The sequence below is a fragment of the Plectrocnemia conspersa genome, unplaced genomic scaffold (assembly GCF_051122295.1).
Source record: "Plectrocnemia conspersa isolate PC_06_02 unplaced genomic scaffold, ASM5112229v1 ptg000007l, whole genome shotgun sequence".
Taxonomy (NCBI): Eukaryota; Metazoa; Arthropoda; class Insecta; order Trichoptera; family Polycentropodidae; genus Plectrocnemia; species Plectrocnemia conspersa.
The window spans coordinates 4,890,170-4,906,825 of record NW_028277171.1 but is presented as its reverse complement, the minus strand read 5'-3'; the positions used below and the strand labels follow the sequence as shown (position 1 = coordinate 4,906,825).

At 33.4% G+C, this 16,656-nt stretch overlaps 1 protein-coding gene across 1 annotated transcript in view; it reads right to left on the bottom strand.

Annotated features, from left to right (window-relative positions):
• Positions 1-15,471, bottom strand: part of Rbcn-3A (rabconnectin-3 alpha) — a 30,220-nt gene extending 14,749 nt beyond the window's left edge. The window contains exons 1-26 of the mRNA XM_088188971.1: positions 15,213-15,471; positions 12,699-12,896; positions 11,755-11,905; positions 11,558-11,625; positions 11,362-11,491; positions 11,162-11,288; positions 10,914-11,093; positions 10,395-10,522; positions 10,139-10,323; positions 9,995-10,070; positions 9,044-9,221; positions 6,625-6,824; positions 6,451-6,561; positions 6,201-6,379; positions 5,930-6,044; positions 5,641-5,866; positions 5,424-5,571; positions 4,950-5,358; positions 4,724-4,887; positions 4,512-4,657; positions 4,012-4,420; positions 3,651-3,950; positions 3,319-3,585; positions 2,837-3,019; positions 2,617-2,768; positions 2,030-2,093 (exon numbers count right to left, since the gene is read on the bottom strand). Coding sequence (XP_088045097.1) covers positions 2,030-2,093; positions 2,617-2,768; positions 2,837-3,019; positions 3,319-3,585; positions 3,651-3,950; positions 4,012-4,420; positions 4,512-4,657; positions 4,724-4,887; positions 4,950-5,358; positions 5,424-5,571; positions 5,641-5,866; positions 5,930-6,044; positions 6,201-6,379; positions 6,451-6,561; positions 6,625-6,824; positions 9,044-9,221; positions 9,995-10,070; positions 10,139-10,323; positions 10,395-10,522; positions 10,914-11,093; positions 11,162-11,288; positions 11,362-11,491; positions 11,558-11,625; positions 11,755-11,905; positions 12,699-12,896; positions 15,213-15,299 — 4,581 coding nt within the window. The 5' untranslated portion in view covers positions 15,300-15,471. The remainder of the gene's footprint in view (positions 1-2,029; positions 2,094-2,616; positions 2,769-2,836; positions 3,020-3,318; positions 3,586-3,650; positions 3,951-4,011; positions 4,421-4,511; positions 4,658-4,723; positions 4,888-4,949; positions 5,359-5,423; positions 5,572-5,640; positions 5,867-5,929; positions 6,045-6,200; positions 6,380-6,450; positions 6,562-6,624; positions 6,825-9,043; positions 9,222-9,994; positions 10,071-10,138; positions 10,324-10,394; positions 10,523-10,913; positions 11,094-11,161; positions 11,289-11,361; positions 11,492-11,557; positions 11,626-11,754; positions 11,906-12,698; positions 12,897-15,212) is intronic.
• Between the last annotated feature and the right edge of the window lie 1,185 nt (positions 15,472-16,656).

The window sequence follows — 16,656 nt, the reverse complement described above, 5'->3', positions numbered from 1 at the left end:
GAAATTTTTAAATATATTATACCAAGAATTTAATACATCTTTACAGAAAATTCCACAATAAAATTTATAAAGTAACTATTCTTCTAAAGAACTATTTATTTCTATGAATCAAATGAGATGATAAAATATATCGGGCAGTGTAGTGTAAATTTTAATTACTCAATTATTTATTTTTGAAATTTAGATCATAAATTGGAGCTGTGCTCCATCTTACTATGGTCCATTCTGAGCCTTGCATTAAATACAAGATTAATACATTTTGTAAAATAAAATTATGTAGGTAGGTACTTTGATAATTATTTAAATTACAACAATATAACAGATTCGTTAATTGAAATTTAAAACTTTAATGGCAGCAAAAATGAGCAATTCTTCATAAAATTCAATGAAAGAAATTCTCGATTTAAGAGATTATGCCAGTTGCAGCACTTATTTTACTCAATCGACAAGATAATATTCGAAAAATAAGCTACGGGTTATCCAGTTAAGCTCTTAAATATTCTGAATCCAATAAATGCACAAACTAACCCTCTATTATGCTGTTGGGAAATTTGGATTCACCAATATTATGCAATGGAATGCGTTTATTTCTGGAATCCTTTTCCTACCCAGAGATTTGTCTTTTCGCTTCAAATGGCTTGAATTCCTAATCGCTCAATATGAGGAATTGTCAAAAGAATGGTCTAATCCGATATCAGACGACAAACTGGTAGAGATAATATTTGAATAAAACGTATCGTCTACATTCTACAATCAAGTGTTAATAAAAGTCTCGTATGAAAACTAATTATAATAATAAATAAGCAAAAGAAAATTCGACATGACTGATATATACATATATACAATTAAAACCAGTGGCGGCTCATGGTTAAACAATTGAGAGTATTGCCGTATCATTATTTTATAAATGTACACTATCGAGCGTAATATGTGTTGAAATTATATTTATTTATATAATATAAATATAATTCTAACGCGTATAACATTGCAGCACCTTCAACTATTAAACCACGAGCCATCACTGATTTAAACCTCTATATAAAATTAAATAACTTTGTTGAACTTGACATTATTATATTTTTATTTTGACTATTGCAGTGAAATCAAACAACTATTTTTAAGTGCATTATTTATCTTTGCTATACAATTTATCATTAACATAAAACCAATTAAAATATACAGCACAGTTAATAAGGATTTTATACCTGATTTCAAGAATTCACTGGCAAAAGATTATACAGTGGAACCTCGACTTTAGAGTATTTCGAGTATTTATATACAAACATTTTTTTTTTAAATACGACTTGACATACGAGCAAAAAAATATATTGCTTAACTTGAAAAAAAAACTATCATTAATTTATGTAGTATCTGTTTGTCCCATGAGTTTTTAGCTTTTTTAAAGCGCAGATTAAATGACTTAAAAAATATTACTGCCTATTGCTTTACATATGTTTTTAACGGTTATCATCGCATTATGACTGAGTTGAAACTTATAAAGCATAATATAGTTTAACTGAAATTATTTTATCTTCACTGCCATAATAAATATCCCATTACTAAATAGTACCAATAGTGAAATTATACATTTTTGCAAATGCAAGAAAAAAGACGCAAAGACTAATGGGACAATCTGATATGTATTACCATTTATCTATTTCAATTTTCCCCATTGAAATGGATTAATGCCATTTCAATTAATTTCAATGGGGAAAAAGATCGAATTAAACTCATAAGTCAAGGCAACACTGTACTAGCATATTATTCTGTAGAACTCATATCGACGATGATGATGATGACTTGATTTAAAAATTGTATAGCAAAAATACGATTTACCTATGTAGAAACAGTGCCATAATAAATTTCATAAACTTAATACACTTTTGCCATGACTAATTAGTCAATATCTTTATTGAGTGAATAACTGTGCATTTTTATCGTAATAAAAACATATACAGCCATTAAGTCTAGCAATAACTTTACACAATGCGTGATCTAAGCATGCTAATGATCAGATTGAGTATTTTACCTGTTTATTAACACTGTCGTCATCTCCAGCTGAACTCCTCGAGTTAAAGTTACCTCCAATGCATCTACAAATATACCAACATCAATCTAAATTTATTTAGATCATCAAAAACATACCCAAAAGTTTCCAGTTTCTTTTAGAATTATTTAAAATATGCTAGTAGGTTTCAAATTTGAATTAGAAACTACAACAAAGACTTGCTAAAAGCCTATAAAACTAATAACTTAATTTATTTTCATCTAAGAAATGTTTTTCTCATTTGCTGCCAAAATGAAAAGTCAAAAGGTCAGTGCAAGGCACCTTCAAGAGTCAGTTCTGCATTTTATAAAATTATATCGTTGTCAATTCTACTGATTTTTGAATCGCAGTTACGCAAAGAATAGATATTTATTAGACAATAATAGACCAAGACGACCCAGCAGCTGCTTCCCACTTTCACGTCAGATCAGGTCCAGCTAAGAAGTCACCTGAATCTAAAAATTCAACAAGATCTTCTAAACCACGTATAGATAAGTTGCTGCTTATTCGTGAAGATAAAAAAAACATTTCTGGTAACTTTTTGGGTATCACTCATAGAATACACTTACCTAACCAAATGTGCCAATATAGCTTTGACCCATCGGATTTTACCACTATTGAGCAACTCCATCAGCTGCTTGGGATGATACTGAGGCAAAACCGGACATGCCATCCTAGACGCTTCAAACAGGCCGTAATCAGGCATGTAATCGAGAACGGGCTAGAAGTATGCTTAATATGTTAACATCACAGTCTTAACATCTTAACATCACATATCTAAAAACACACTTGTTGCTCGGGTTGATTCGGTTTTCGTTTTTTTACGTCACGATCCATAAGCTGTAGATTGATAGATGAAACCCTTGACAAATGAGGCATCGAACTGACATGAGCCAATCGTCGTCTGTTTTCGCCAGCCGGGCGTAAATCTTCATCACGTAAATTCCTCGTATCGGGCCCATCTTCAGACTCCTGATTAAATACAAATGAGGACAATTTAAATGAGCAATATATAAAATAATTGTTCTATAAAACGAATTGTTTGTGCATTACTGTTGGTCAGAACAGTGAACACCTTATGAATAAATATCTGAAATGAACACTCTTCCGAAGAAAAATCTGAAGATTTACCTTACATTGATGCACAAATAATTTGTTTTATGGAACAAAGTATTTATTTTAATGCACATATCTCTTAAAATAATTCCCTGTTTAATAGCACCCAATACATTTTTATAACTGAATAAAAGTCAATTTTTTATAAAAAATACCTGATGCATCAGACTATGATTAGTCACATAGTTGTTAGTGTTAGGTTTCCACTGTGAATAAACGTGCATCTCTGAATCCATTCCGACGACTAATATTCCATCTCTGACCCAAGATATTTGCATTGGCAACGGTGGTAATCCATCAGCTGTTTTTAGATCAATCACACGAAGCTTCATCCATCTGATTTCATCGACGAAATGCGGTACGGCTAAAGATGATGCTTTACGTAATAAAGGTCTGTTTGCATTGATTGATTCCTTCATGGCCTATTCGTAAAAATATATATTAAAAATGCACTTATTTATTAGTTTATAAATCATAGATTCCTTACTTTCATATTGGCTTGAGCAAGATCACTGGAAACTGGAGTGAACAGCAGAATTTTAGAACCGACAGCAACTGTTAAAATATGCGATCCGTCTTCTTTGGACACCCAATCCAACTGCACCAAATGTTTCTGTGTGAGCGGACATGTGTTACCATTTTCCGTTATACTCTTTCTCAAAGATTGTAAAGTACTGAATGATGGAACGGCCAAGAGTCCGGCGGACGCTTTGGTAGAATCAGAGCTAATAGTGCTATCACCGTTTCTGGGTGTGCGTAGATCTTCATGAGACAAGTTTTGTAAAACCTACAACATAATTTTTATAAGCAAATCATATATAATCTTAATTAAGCTAATTGTAACTTACTTGTGCCACTTTATGTTTTTTCTGCAAGAACCTCGTATCATATAGATAGCTTAGATCAAGATGCGGATCTATCCTGACGCGCGGTAGATGAATGTTTTTAAGATGGATAGTGTCTTCGAGCAGCCATTCAGATCCACCAGTGCTCTCGCATTCGTAAACAGCTACGCAAAGATTCACGTAGCGTGCGGGATCGGCATTTGAGCCATCAGGACCGTGCCGACCGGGTCTTGTGAATGATTTTCCATGTTTATAGGCGACGGCTATACGCCCGGAATAAGCTGCGCTTATATTCAATGGTTGTCCAGAAATATCGATAGCAGATTCTTCATCTTTATTGATCATTTCCCATTCACACCAATTGTATTCGAATTTTCCGGGAGATTTTTTAGATACGTTGCATCGCCAGAATCTGAAATTTTAGAATAAAAATCATATTTAATAATACATTAAAATTAATAAAAAAATGAGTATAATATATTATTAAATATGATTTTTACTACCGTATAGTACTATCTGAACAAGCTGTTGTAATTATGTATGGAGCAAAGCAAGCTGGATATATGGAAGCTGAGCTCAAATGACCCGCTGCTGGACTAGCATGAATAACTTCGACTCCAGGAGGCAACGGTAATTCACACGAGCACACCTATGTTATATTCATTATTAAATGATAATATTTAACGTTGCTATAATAAGTTGACAATAATAATACTTTTGTTGTATTAATGACGACGTGCGATGACGGAGGCACTGGAGTTGGACCTCCGGCAGGATCGGCTATTGACACAGATCTCTTTCTGCCATCTTCTCCTTCTTCGACGTCTTGAACTAACGCACTGTCAGGAACGTACATCATACTACCAGTCAAAATATCACCTATTTTACAAAAATACAATTAGAATTGAACTTAAAAATATTATTATTATTTCAAATTTTACCACTATTATCAGGCTGCGAAGCTATGATCAATCTCCACATGTGCACCGTAGTGCCAGTTGTTGTCCTTTCCAATATGACAATATAAAACGGTTCTTCAAATATAGCAGATTGTTGCAAATCAACCATAGCGTCCAACTCCGACTCCATCAAACTTGGCGCTCCAATGTTATTAGTCACATTGGTCGTATTAGGCAAGGTCAGCCGTTCTCCAGTGATGAGTTGTTCTTGGAAAACGTGCAAGAACTGTGTATTGTGCCAATCGTGTGTTGCATCGGCGATTGCGTCTAATTGAATAACACAGCCAGGTCTAGCTGTCGATTGTTGAGATACGATTTTTACACGATCGTGAAGCGGTGACGGATGCACGCCTTCCATTGAAGACTCAGTTGATATAGACATCATCGAATCCTAGCAACAATATGCCTATTAACATATATTCTTTTAAAAAAATATTATATAATATTTAAACGTACCACCATGCTTTGATAGCGCCTTTGAGAAGTTGCGACTTCGGCTAGCAAAGTCCTCGCATCAATCACCGCTTGATAGACTCTCAAGCTTTCACCGTCACTGGCCACGAAACAAGCCGATGGAGAATTAGATAAATTTCCCAAAGTCGTACTAAAATATATGAACTATAATCAAAACTAGGTTCATATTAATTTAATGGTGAGCATAATTGATATATACCTAGGAAGGAGAGTAGGTATCCAAGCAACATTACTGAAAGCCGACGGATGAGGTGAATTGATCCTAGCTAGTTCGCCAACACCGCCGGATCTCGATAAAGGACCCACAGCATCGACACGCCATAGTATAAGCTCGGAACAAAAGCCACCATTGTCTAGGTTATTATTATAAGGTGTTCCATCACCTTGTATGTTGGAATCGTGCCCTTCTGCATCTTCTACTGCTTCTATAATAATATTATCATATTATCACAATCTAATAATTTTTAATTCACACTTTTGAAACATACCTGTTGTGTTATGATGACTAGTCGTCAATAATAATGGTAAAACGGGATGACAAGTGATGTCATTGACTCTGAATCGGTGACCAGATGCTCTTGATGCATGACCTATAGATAGCACCTAAAAACAATAACAAATCAGTATTCAATTAATCGACAATTACACTATCTACCCATTGAATTAAGATTTTGTTTATTTACATAATTTTTAAATTACTCTTATCGCAATTTAAAATTGTCTTTATTCGATGAATATAACAGACTTGCAAAATCTTACTTGAGAAAACTTTGACTTGTCGGCAAACGTCAACTGCCATAAATTCAACGTTCCGTTCGTGTGGTTAGTGACCATGGAGATTACGGGACACGGAGGAGCACTCAGCAAATCATCCTTGTTATCATTAGAATCGTCGCCTTCTTTATCAGCATCCTTGTCCGCATTATTGTCCTTATTGCCTGTTGAATATGAATAGTCATCGTTTGAATAATGACAAGCACTCAATAAGAGTTCAGTTAAAAAGGCAAACCTTGGGAATCTGTCGCTGTTTCCGCGTTATCACCAGGCTGCGGCCATTCTGCCTCCTCCTTTTCTTCTTGAACGCTCGCCAACGGCGTTAAGACTTCATTTGTGTTAGCATCTATACAAAAATATAATTATAATAATCGATCCATGATTGTCGAATTGTTTTTTTTTTTAATACCAGGAGCAGCGTGAGGATCTTGAGCTTTTGCTGCTCGTTGTCGTACGTGAAGTAACAATCCAGCAGTGTGATATAAAGATACTGAAGTAGACATTGTGGTAGCGTCTCCTAGAGGAAAAGCACCTGGAATACGAGTGCTGAAGGAAACTTGTGCTTGTCGGAAAGATCCTGGGTGATATTCGTCCAACCATTCCACTACCCTGCATCAAAAAACGTAACCTTAGCACAGCAACAATTATATTTGATAAATTAATGGTTTTATCAGTTAATGCTTAGCGCAATTTTATTAAACATATATGTATATACATACCATATTCCCAGGCTCTATCCATAAAAAAAAACTAGGGAATATGGCATTCACAGTCATAATGTGTTTGAAGACTCTCATCATCGTATGATAGCATCAAAAGAGAAATAGTGATTCAGCATGTATGATTTAGGTATATCTAAGAAAACTGATAATGTCAACATGTAATGTCGATCTGGTTTGAGTTTGAACAGAAAATGTACATTTCGCAACTGTCAAATTGAGTTTCATAGACATTTTAGAGCAGCATATAATTTCACTGGCGCTTATCAGTTATATTATAATTTAGCTAGTAGAAATAATTATCTACCGGCGAAAATGTATTTGGACTTAACTAGTGAAAATATAACTTCACCGAAAAATACACGTTCACTGTAACATTTATACATTATTTCACTGAAATGACTTATTATAAAAAATATTTTCTGGATAGATTTGACTGTTTTTTTTAATTTAATTTTTTTTCTAAAGGGGGAGGGGCAAAAGTTAGTCAGTCAGTGGTTGTTTTTTTATTATTTCGATTTCATTAAAATTCATAATATTTCATTAAATGACATGCATTTTTTAGCCAAATTCAAGAGGGGGGGGGGGAATATCCCCACCTGTCTCCCCCCCAAATAACGAGTTCAAGAAAAGTTTCAGAATCTAAGTACAATCGGAAGCACGTAAGGTGGCACTTTAACTCAATGTTGGATATCATTGGTTTGAATATAAATAATGATTAAACCAAGTATCAGGTTGTTCCGCGAGTCTTTGCGTTTTTTATGTGCGGATTAAAGGAATTAAAAATTAAAACGTGTAATACTTTTACTAAATTATATATTCTCCATCTTTTTCTACAATTATTCTACCGATGTTAATCAATATTTTCATATCTGATTTCAAAAATAATTTTTGGAAGCAATAAATGTCGTTTTTTATATCCATTTTTGTAAAATATTTTTTTCCACATATGTAAAAATTGTTGCAGGGATCTAAATAAATGATAATCGTTTGGAGCAATGTTTGAAGAATACGGTGGGTGAGAAAGGAGTTCCCAAAAAAATCCATTGATTTTTTAATCGTCTTTTTTGATACATGAGGGCGAGCACTTACCCTTCTTTAATTTATAAGAGAATATCATTGTTTTATGGCTCGAGTGGCTTTTAAACAAATTAGCTGAGCACACTATGTGTCGTCGTAATTGTCTGCATATAATGCAATAACACATAATGAATTATACCCTTCATATCTCACAAAATGCATAGCATTATCTAATTGGGGTGTAATCCTGTTCTCGAGGTTGGAATTGGGGGGGTTGATTGGCGTCCAATCACTGCCTTTTACGTTGCGGGTTAAAGTAAAGGATTCACTTCTCATCTTCAGTAACAATTCGACTCAAAAATAAATCTTTCTGTTCTAGAATCATTAAATTATTGGCATATTGAGATTAGCTGCGCAAGCTTTTCATGACAATTTATGAGATACCCATGTTCTGAAAAATTACACCTATCCAAACTTTTTAGAGCTTTTGTGCTAGTTTCTGTATCGTTAATCTTGGACCTGCTTTGATGGCAGCCCTAATATCCTCACTAACAACCCCTAAGGACTACCCGCTTTTACGTAGATATTTATTGTCAAAATTTTTAGAACGATATTTTTAGAACCACATTTGACATTTTCTAAATTTAATGGCATCCCTGCCCATTACATTACAAATATTTTTAACTGCGATTGTCGCATTATAAGTCAAAACTCGATCATAATGCGACAACTAAGATTATGTTGATTTTGGGTTGAAAATATCGAAACAAATAACATCCCGTTACTAAATAGCATCATTGATACAAGCAACGAAAGAATAGTGAAATTATTGTTAATTTATTAAAAGTTATACATTTTTGAAAATATAAGAAAAGAAACACAGACCAATTAGTTAACCTGATATATAAAAGTGTAGCAAAAAAGTGATAGATCCAGCTCCGTATAATGATCCAATTTTATTTGTTTTCACCTAAATTTAGTGTGCTAGGCATGTAACACGAATGAGTGAAGTTCAATATGACATTTTCACGGAAAAACCAAAAGTTATACTTCTCATTGGAAGACATTACAGTGATACATATCACGTACCATATTAAAAAGCTGCCATCAATGGGATGAATAGAGAAAAGCAAGTCGGGACTGTGATGCCAATCTCGGAGTAACGTCTCAATTTTTGTGTCCAGAGAATCCGGTATATTTGTGCATGTAAAATCAGTCGCCATCGAATTCATTGATGTAGTATTCGAAAGACTATGATTTGCGCTACCTGTAAATATGAATAATTAATTAAAAGGAGGAATACATAATACACTAAACAAAAAACTAATCTATCCAAAATCAAAACAAATACTCCGTAGATAAACCAATATAGGACATCCGTAAATCAATGGTTATTTAATCTCATTGTTATAGTAACTTTTAAAGGATAATAAAGTAAATATAGTATTCTTTATTTGAAAGTATTTATATTGTTACATAGTTATATTTTTTTATCATCGCTCAAATATTAATGTTCAAACTGTCCATTGATTTGCAGATCGTCTCAGCGGACGTAAAACTCAGTGCTGTGCGTTTAAACTCTATTCATCAAAACATGTTTATGGTGATATCACAAAATCTATCATTTTGCCATAGAATATAACTAGTGTTGGCAGTTTTTCAATGTGCAACGCGAACATAGTGTGCAACTTTTTATTTTACATGCTAGTCGATATGCTGCAAGTACTGTCGTGTGCCTACTAACAAAAACTATAACAAAACCATAAGGAAAACACAATCGAATCTCGAACACACAATTGCGATCACTTTGACTAATTACTGAAACCTGTATGCTGTTGTTCGTCGCTGTTGCTATTTTCGTCTTGCGAACAAGACTTGTTAATTTTTGCTGGCTTTTTTGGTTCTGAAAGACAAAACCCCGAAATAACGTTACGTTACCAAAGATCCATAACTACTACTAAGTATATTTATCAAAGCTATCCTCAATTATTTAATTAAAATAAATTTAAACAAAGTAATTCAGCTAATAGAGGAACATACTCATTTCATCCTCCATGTTATGAGGGTTTTGATTATGACCGTCTCCTAATTTCTCTTCAGCTTCCTCTTTCAATATCTAAAGATTAGAAAACATTGTATTAGTAAAACAGAATTGAATCATATTGCAGGTTAATATAATATAACCTTTCTAGTGAGATCGTGGAGTAAAGTTTCCGCCTGAAGAGTAAAATGCATTTCTTTATTGTGCAGCCAATGCAAGATGAAGTGTGGCCTTAGCAAATTGTTACTGGTGCTTGTTGCTCGCATAGATGGTACGAGCGGAATATCAGTTTCGGCATTGATCGAAGCCGCCAGATGGAAATGTAATCCTGTAAACGTGTTAAATAATAATAATAATTTGCAAATTTATATTTTTTTAGAAGTTGATCAAACTACTGACCAGCTGATGGTGCGTTTGCTTGGTAATTATTGTGAAAATCATGAACACTGTAAGTAGAAGGAAGTGTCGGAATTGGAGGTCCTGCTTCTTTTGATGATTGAGCAGTTCGCCGAATATGGAAACATGTTCTGCAAATAAAATAAGTTTTTGTTAAACAAACATGAAAAATGAGGTTTTAAAAATATAATTTGCTATGGGCTTTTGAATCCAACGTCTGACAATTATGACGAACAAATGGACGAAAAGTCGTTTAAAAAACGTTTTACTGTAGTTTGATGATAATGCCGTTATTTTTATACAGGTTTTTTAATTTTTTTTTAATGTTTTATTTATTTAAAAAAATTGTTTTAATTCTGTTCTACTCTCTTAGCGGTAACGTGAATTTTGCATGTATTTGTTTTTGTCCACTGACTCTTGAGATAAAACAGTGCAGTAAATTTGGAAAATTATTGAATCTCTACTCCACTAATGAAATTATGAATACCATAATGGAATATAAACTTAAGTCTTAATACTTACTTCATATGCTTCAATCTTTGCATGAAGCGATGCTTATGCCTGTGAGCTCTATGTCGTCCCATATTGGTATGCAGCCATCCGACTCCCGGCCACCAGCCCTCTTCAGGAGGAAGTGTTTCAGCCCAAACTCGGCATATATTATCCAAGCAAGACGTCACCAGCATATTTCCTACACTCCCCCTTAAAAACATATTCTGATGAGCTTTTTTTCATTAAGTATACGTATTTTTAACATTTCGTCAAATTACTTGGGCATGTATTTGCTGGTTTTCCTCCATGACAAGTGTGTAAGCGCTCTAGGATGAGCGATGTAGATAAATCCATAGTTTAGATCAGTCGGACTAGAATGATCGACGCTCTTCGCTGTGAAGCGTACTGTAATAATATAAAATTATAGTACTACATGCATTAAAGACGGTTTAACCCCATTAAATATTTAAATGTGTACCTTTGTTTTGATACCAAATTTTGACAAGGCGGTCATTCTTTCCCGACGTAGCAAATAGTGTGCCATCGGGAGAGAAAGCCAGATGATAAGCTGGAGTTGCTGTATGGCAACGCCAAACGCACGTCCAGCTCTAAATTATTATTCACAATTAAAATACATTTAAATTACTTCATAATATACAAATGTTCCAACATACGGCTTCATTTTCTTCGTTCTTTCCTTCTTTTTCACCGCCACCTATTTCGAATATGACTCCAGTCCGCTCTAAAAAATATCTCAAGGTTTAGAAAGCCCCCAAATTGGTGACAAATAAAGAATAATATTATGAACAACAATTCTTGAATTACATACATATAAATATTAGTGGGAAGTATTTAAAAAAATATTTTATACCTGGTTCTTCCTCGTGAGCATTAGCCTGATGCCACAACTGTAGAAGTTCTCCGCCGGTGAGAAGGCGAGTGCCTTCCAAATTCCAAGAAATAGCCGTCAACGGTCCGGCAGCGCTCAATCTTCCGGTTTCGACCCAGCGATACTCCAAACCCTGCAATATAATAAAATAATCAGCAATAAACTCAGCATGAAAACGCGTCATAATATATAATGAATGCAGGTATGTTAATCGCGATTACGAAATTGAAGACCTTAACCAGACGACTGTGACAAATCGGGCGTAAATGTGAGCGAGAGAACAAAAAATATGGTGATGTTCAAAGCACAAGCGTTACAAATTGGTTCTGCGACAGGCTCGGTTATTTCAATGGCAGTTTTAGTTCCATCATAATTTAACCAGACTTCGGAAAGGACATGTCCGAGTTAAGCAATTGCAATATGGTGTCGGCGCCGGCTACTTCACAATTTCTTAAGGACATTAAATAACTTAAAATCGAGGATAGGCACAGTATAGTCATTAATTGACCAAAGTATCCGAAATCTTCTATTCTCTATAACAATATGTCAGCCGCTTGAAATGATTTTTTCCAGAACGTTCTGCTGCGAATTTTTAGATAAACATTACTCTTTTTAAATTAATATTTTAAGTAGATATATATTTCAATAATTATTTAAACGGCAATATTATAGTATGTCTTTGCAAACACATCCAAAATACCCGCACTACAGTAAATGAAAATAATTCAGCAAAAAATATCAAAGACAGGTATGGCTAGTTATATCTAAGTATATTTCATATCGAAAGGTATTTGATTAATCAACAGAAAGATTTTGCGCATCTTAAAAATATCTGCTGTGATATGAATTATTAGAATCACGTCAACGTGTAAATTAGAATTACTTGTGCTTGTATTTAAGATTAAAAAGAGATAAAGTAAACTTACATGTGAGCAGCTGGTGTGGATCAACGGGGTGGGTTCAAATATACAGACTTCGCTGTCGTAAGCGGCCGCGATCTTCCCCGTGTCCATGCTGCAGTCCAGTGATGTAATCCTGACATAGTTGTGTACAGCTCCAGGTATTATCTGGACTCGCTCGAAGTTCGAGGCGAGGATTACTATGTTGCATCCTGCTGCGTATGCCTAAAATTATAAACAATATGTTAATAAAGTATCAATAATTTTGTTGAGTCACCTAGAATTGTTTTGGTGTACAAAATTGAGAGCATACTGATAATATCGTCGCTTCTAAGATAATATTTAGACAGCATTGATTGATAAAATTTAATAAATACGTTATATTTCAATAGATATTATAATTAAATTATATTTCAATAGATATCAAATTGATTAATTTATGATATTGATATTCACTACCCGAAAGTGTATCTTTGTAATTGGAAATTATTTGTCGATAAATCGGAATTACTTAAGCCAGTTCAAAAGTTCAATTCGTTATTTATTATGTCAAAGAACTCATAATTAGTGATAAGTAAACGGTTTGGAAGATTTAATGTTTGATCAAGAACAATAATAATAAGAAAAATAAGGTATTAGGTAATATGTAATATATTACTAATTAAATATAACTTATTTATAGAATCCACTAGTAGAAGCCAAAGTGTAAATTAAATTAGCACTATAACAAATTTGATACTTTTTTGTATACAAACTTTACTCACACCTTAAATGGATTTCTTTCCGGTCCCTCAATATAATAAAATCTTTCTCCAAGGCTCGAATAAGTGCATGTCACGCCTTGATATGCAAATTGCTCTTACTTAATTATAATTCATTGTCATGAGACGAACAGCTGTCAACGGCTGATATTTATGCTACCGAAATGAGGATGGGCAATCTTAACTAATGTAATAACAATACAATTATGCAATTGATCAGACATACACAAAAAATAAGACTTATATAATATTTGTTGGCATTGTTTCAAAACGATATTTCTTATTTGCATAGATTTTTGTTATCGTGAATATTTATCACACACTCATTTTATCTTTGAATATATGATAACGTTCACATAGTGTAAAATAAAATAAAACTTATGGGTTAAGAATACAATAATAAGTATAAATCGAAATAATAGTTTGTAGCGATGAGTGATATGTGTATACACAAAAAAGGCCTCAAAGGTTAACTCATTGATTGACTATGAAGGTGAACGAATTCGCACAATGTTGTGCAATGGTTTCTAATTAGACTTTTAGTTCCATGTTTGTCTTGGAACATGATTAGGATTAGTAAGTTGTGTATAGAGATTTCAAACTATGGTTGATATTTTTATATTGAATTGTCATAAATATAATTTTTATTATAAAGTAATATTAATTATAAAATAAAATAGACGCTTAAAAACACTACAGATATAGAATGTCTAGTGTTTTCTAAACTTTTTATATATATTTTTTAATATGTATAATAATACTTTTTATACGTTGGGTTTTTAGTGAATTTAACATAGCTGTAAAAAATAAATAATATATAATTTATTCAATGCCTGATGAAAATATTATAATGCATATAATAAGGATTAACTAAAAAAAGTGTGTAAGTTTTCTTAACTTAAATTTAAAAAAGCAGGAGATAAAATGATATAACCTCACACTTTTTGATTTTGGTGTAACTGCAGATGTATGATTTAATACCTCGAATTTCATAAGTCAAAATAATCTATGTTTTTGGCATGAGAAACTTGGTTCAGGTTAGTTTTTGTCAATGTCTAGTTTATTTATTTTCTCTTTTTTGAGACTATCCTTTTTGAATTAAAAAAAAAATTTTGTGTCACTGACTCTACTTTAGACCATATCATGTGATTCTAAAAGCAATTTTAAGAAGACTAGTAAGATATTGTAGTATGATTGAGGAAATAACTTACTGGTCCATGGGTTACTTTAAAGATGTAACATTTGGGGCTGAAGATTTTACTGATATAAAGTCATTTGTTTTCAATATGCTTTTATTTAAATGAGAATGAGTATTATCTAATATCAATATAGCTTTACTTTATAAATGTTCTCTTACTTTGGTTTTGAAGCAATCTTTAAAGATCCCTCGATCTATTCTTGCACCTCTCTAGTTATAATAATCAACAGGAATATATTTAATATCAGTTCTCCTTAATTGGTTTTGCTGCTATTTACAGTATCAATAATTTTTTTTTATTATAAAAAAATATATTGAAATTTTTCATGCACAAATAATCCAGTATACCGTGTGTTATTATTACTTTTTATATTATTTAATTTGGTACCAGAATACATAAAATGTGAAAGACAAGTAGTAATGGATTCCAACAAGAATGTGACGTTTGTGTGAAGTTTCGTATCGTATTGTTATTAAATAAATACGCGTCGACGATCAGACTAGCGCATTGTTTATTGGCAGCCACTGACGCATCGATATGACAAACGTCAAATAGAGTAGAGACGGATTATGTAACGTTACCGTGAAGGGCACGCCCTCGACGGAGCCGGCGGCGAAGCAGGTGTCTCCTTGGTTGCAGGCTCCGCTCAGCACCTGGTGCCGGTCCATGGCGGAACGTCAGAGGGGGGCGGGGCGGGGGCAATGCGAGAGTCGAGGGGGCGAAGCCCCTTCTTCGTGGATCGGCCTCGGCTCGTCAGCTCGGCTGACGGCTCGGCTGGCCGCTCGGCCTCTCGGCCCTCCGCTCTGGCCGTCTCCGGCGACAGACGGACGCACTGGCAACACTCGTCGATCGAAGCGCCCCACTGACGACAACTTGACGCACTAAGTCGCACACAGATTGGGCAATTGCATAATAATTTCATACTAATACAATATATTTTTTTTAAACCTTTGGCCATTATCGAACTAAGCATTTTAATTAAGCGGTCTAAAAAAGAGAGCTAAGATCTAACGAGCATATATAAACTATTTTTAAATAATGAAATTAATTCGACTTTTGAAAAACTATCTTGGCTGAGTTAATTATTCACTCATGTAGTCTTCAAGCGATGATTATTTAAAATAAATAAATGAACATTGCTGCTAGTGCTAGAAAATAAGTTTCAGCATTTACAAATAATCAAAATGACATTTGGCTTTTACCGTAAGACAATATATCACTAGATATGCATATCCTTACCGAAACCAATTAACGTTAAAATGGAATATATTGCGCTGTCACAAAATAACGAAAAAATATACACTTTTAATAGACAGTTGCTAATTTAAATACAAATACTCGTACTCCTAATATATAAATATACAACTTCCAATATTGCCGAATTTACATAAACTAAGATAAAATATAGATAGAAAGTTTAACAATATACTTAGCAGATAAAAACAAATATTCTAGTACCGTTCTAAGTCATCTATATTGGTCAAATAATAGGGTTGTTGAACATACATGTTTAAGTCGAAACACTGCCATAAAAATCACTTCCATCAAAACTATCATTTCGCTTTTAACTTGAAATATAAAATAGCTTAGCCCAAAATAACATACTGATCTGATTCAGACAAGCAATCGTTTTTTATCTCCATGAGTAGAACTCGATCTTAATGATGACTTAAAAACTATTTACAACGCTGCAGCAACACAGTGGGTATATATACCATAATATCAATTTATTGCACAAATTGTACGGCCATTCTTTTATTTTAAGATAGTTATTAAAAATATGTGTGTCAAACTAGGTGCTGCACATTTTTCTTATGTAGATTTTAATAAAAATAATACTTTCGGTTTTTAAAACCCATTTAGTGATTTTTTAGGTCAATGAGACGCTCGGTGGATCTGCGTTGCTTAAAGTGCATTACATAAATTTTATTTTCAATTTCTATCGAATCTGGAGATTAGAATTCTTTGTTATTAAATAATTATATTTCCGATCGATCGTCACAAGTAAGGTTTTTCTATTTTTTC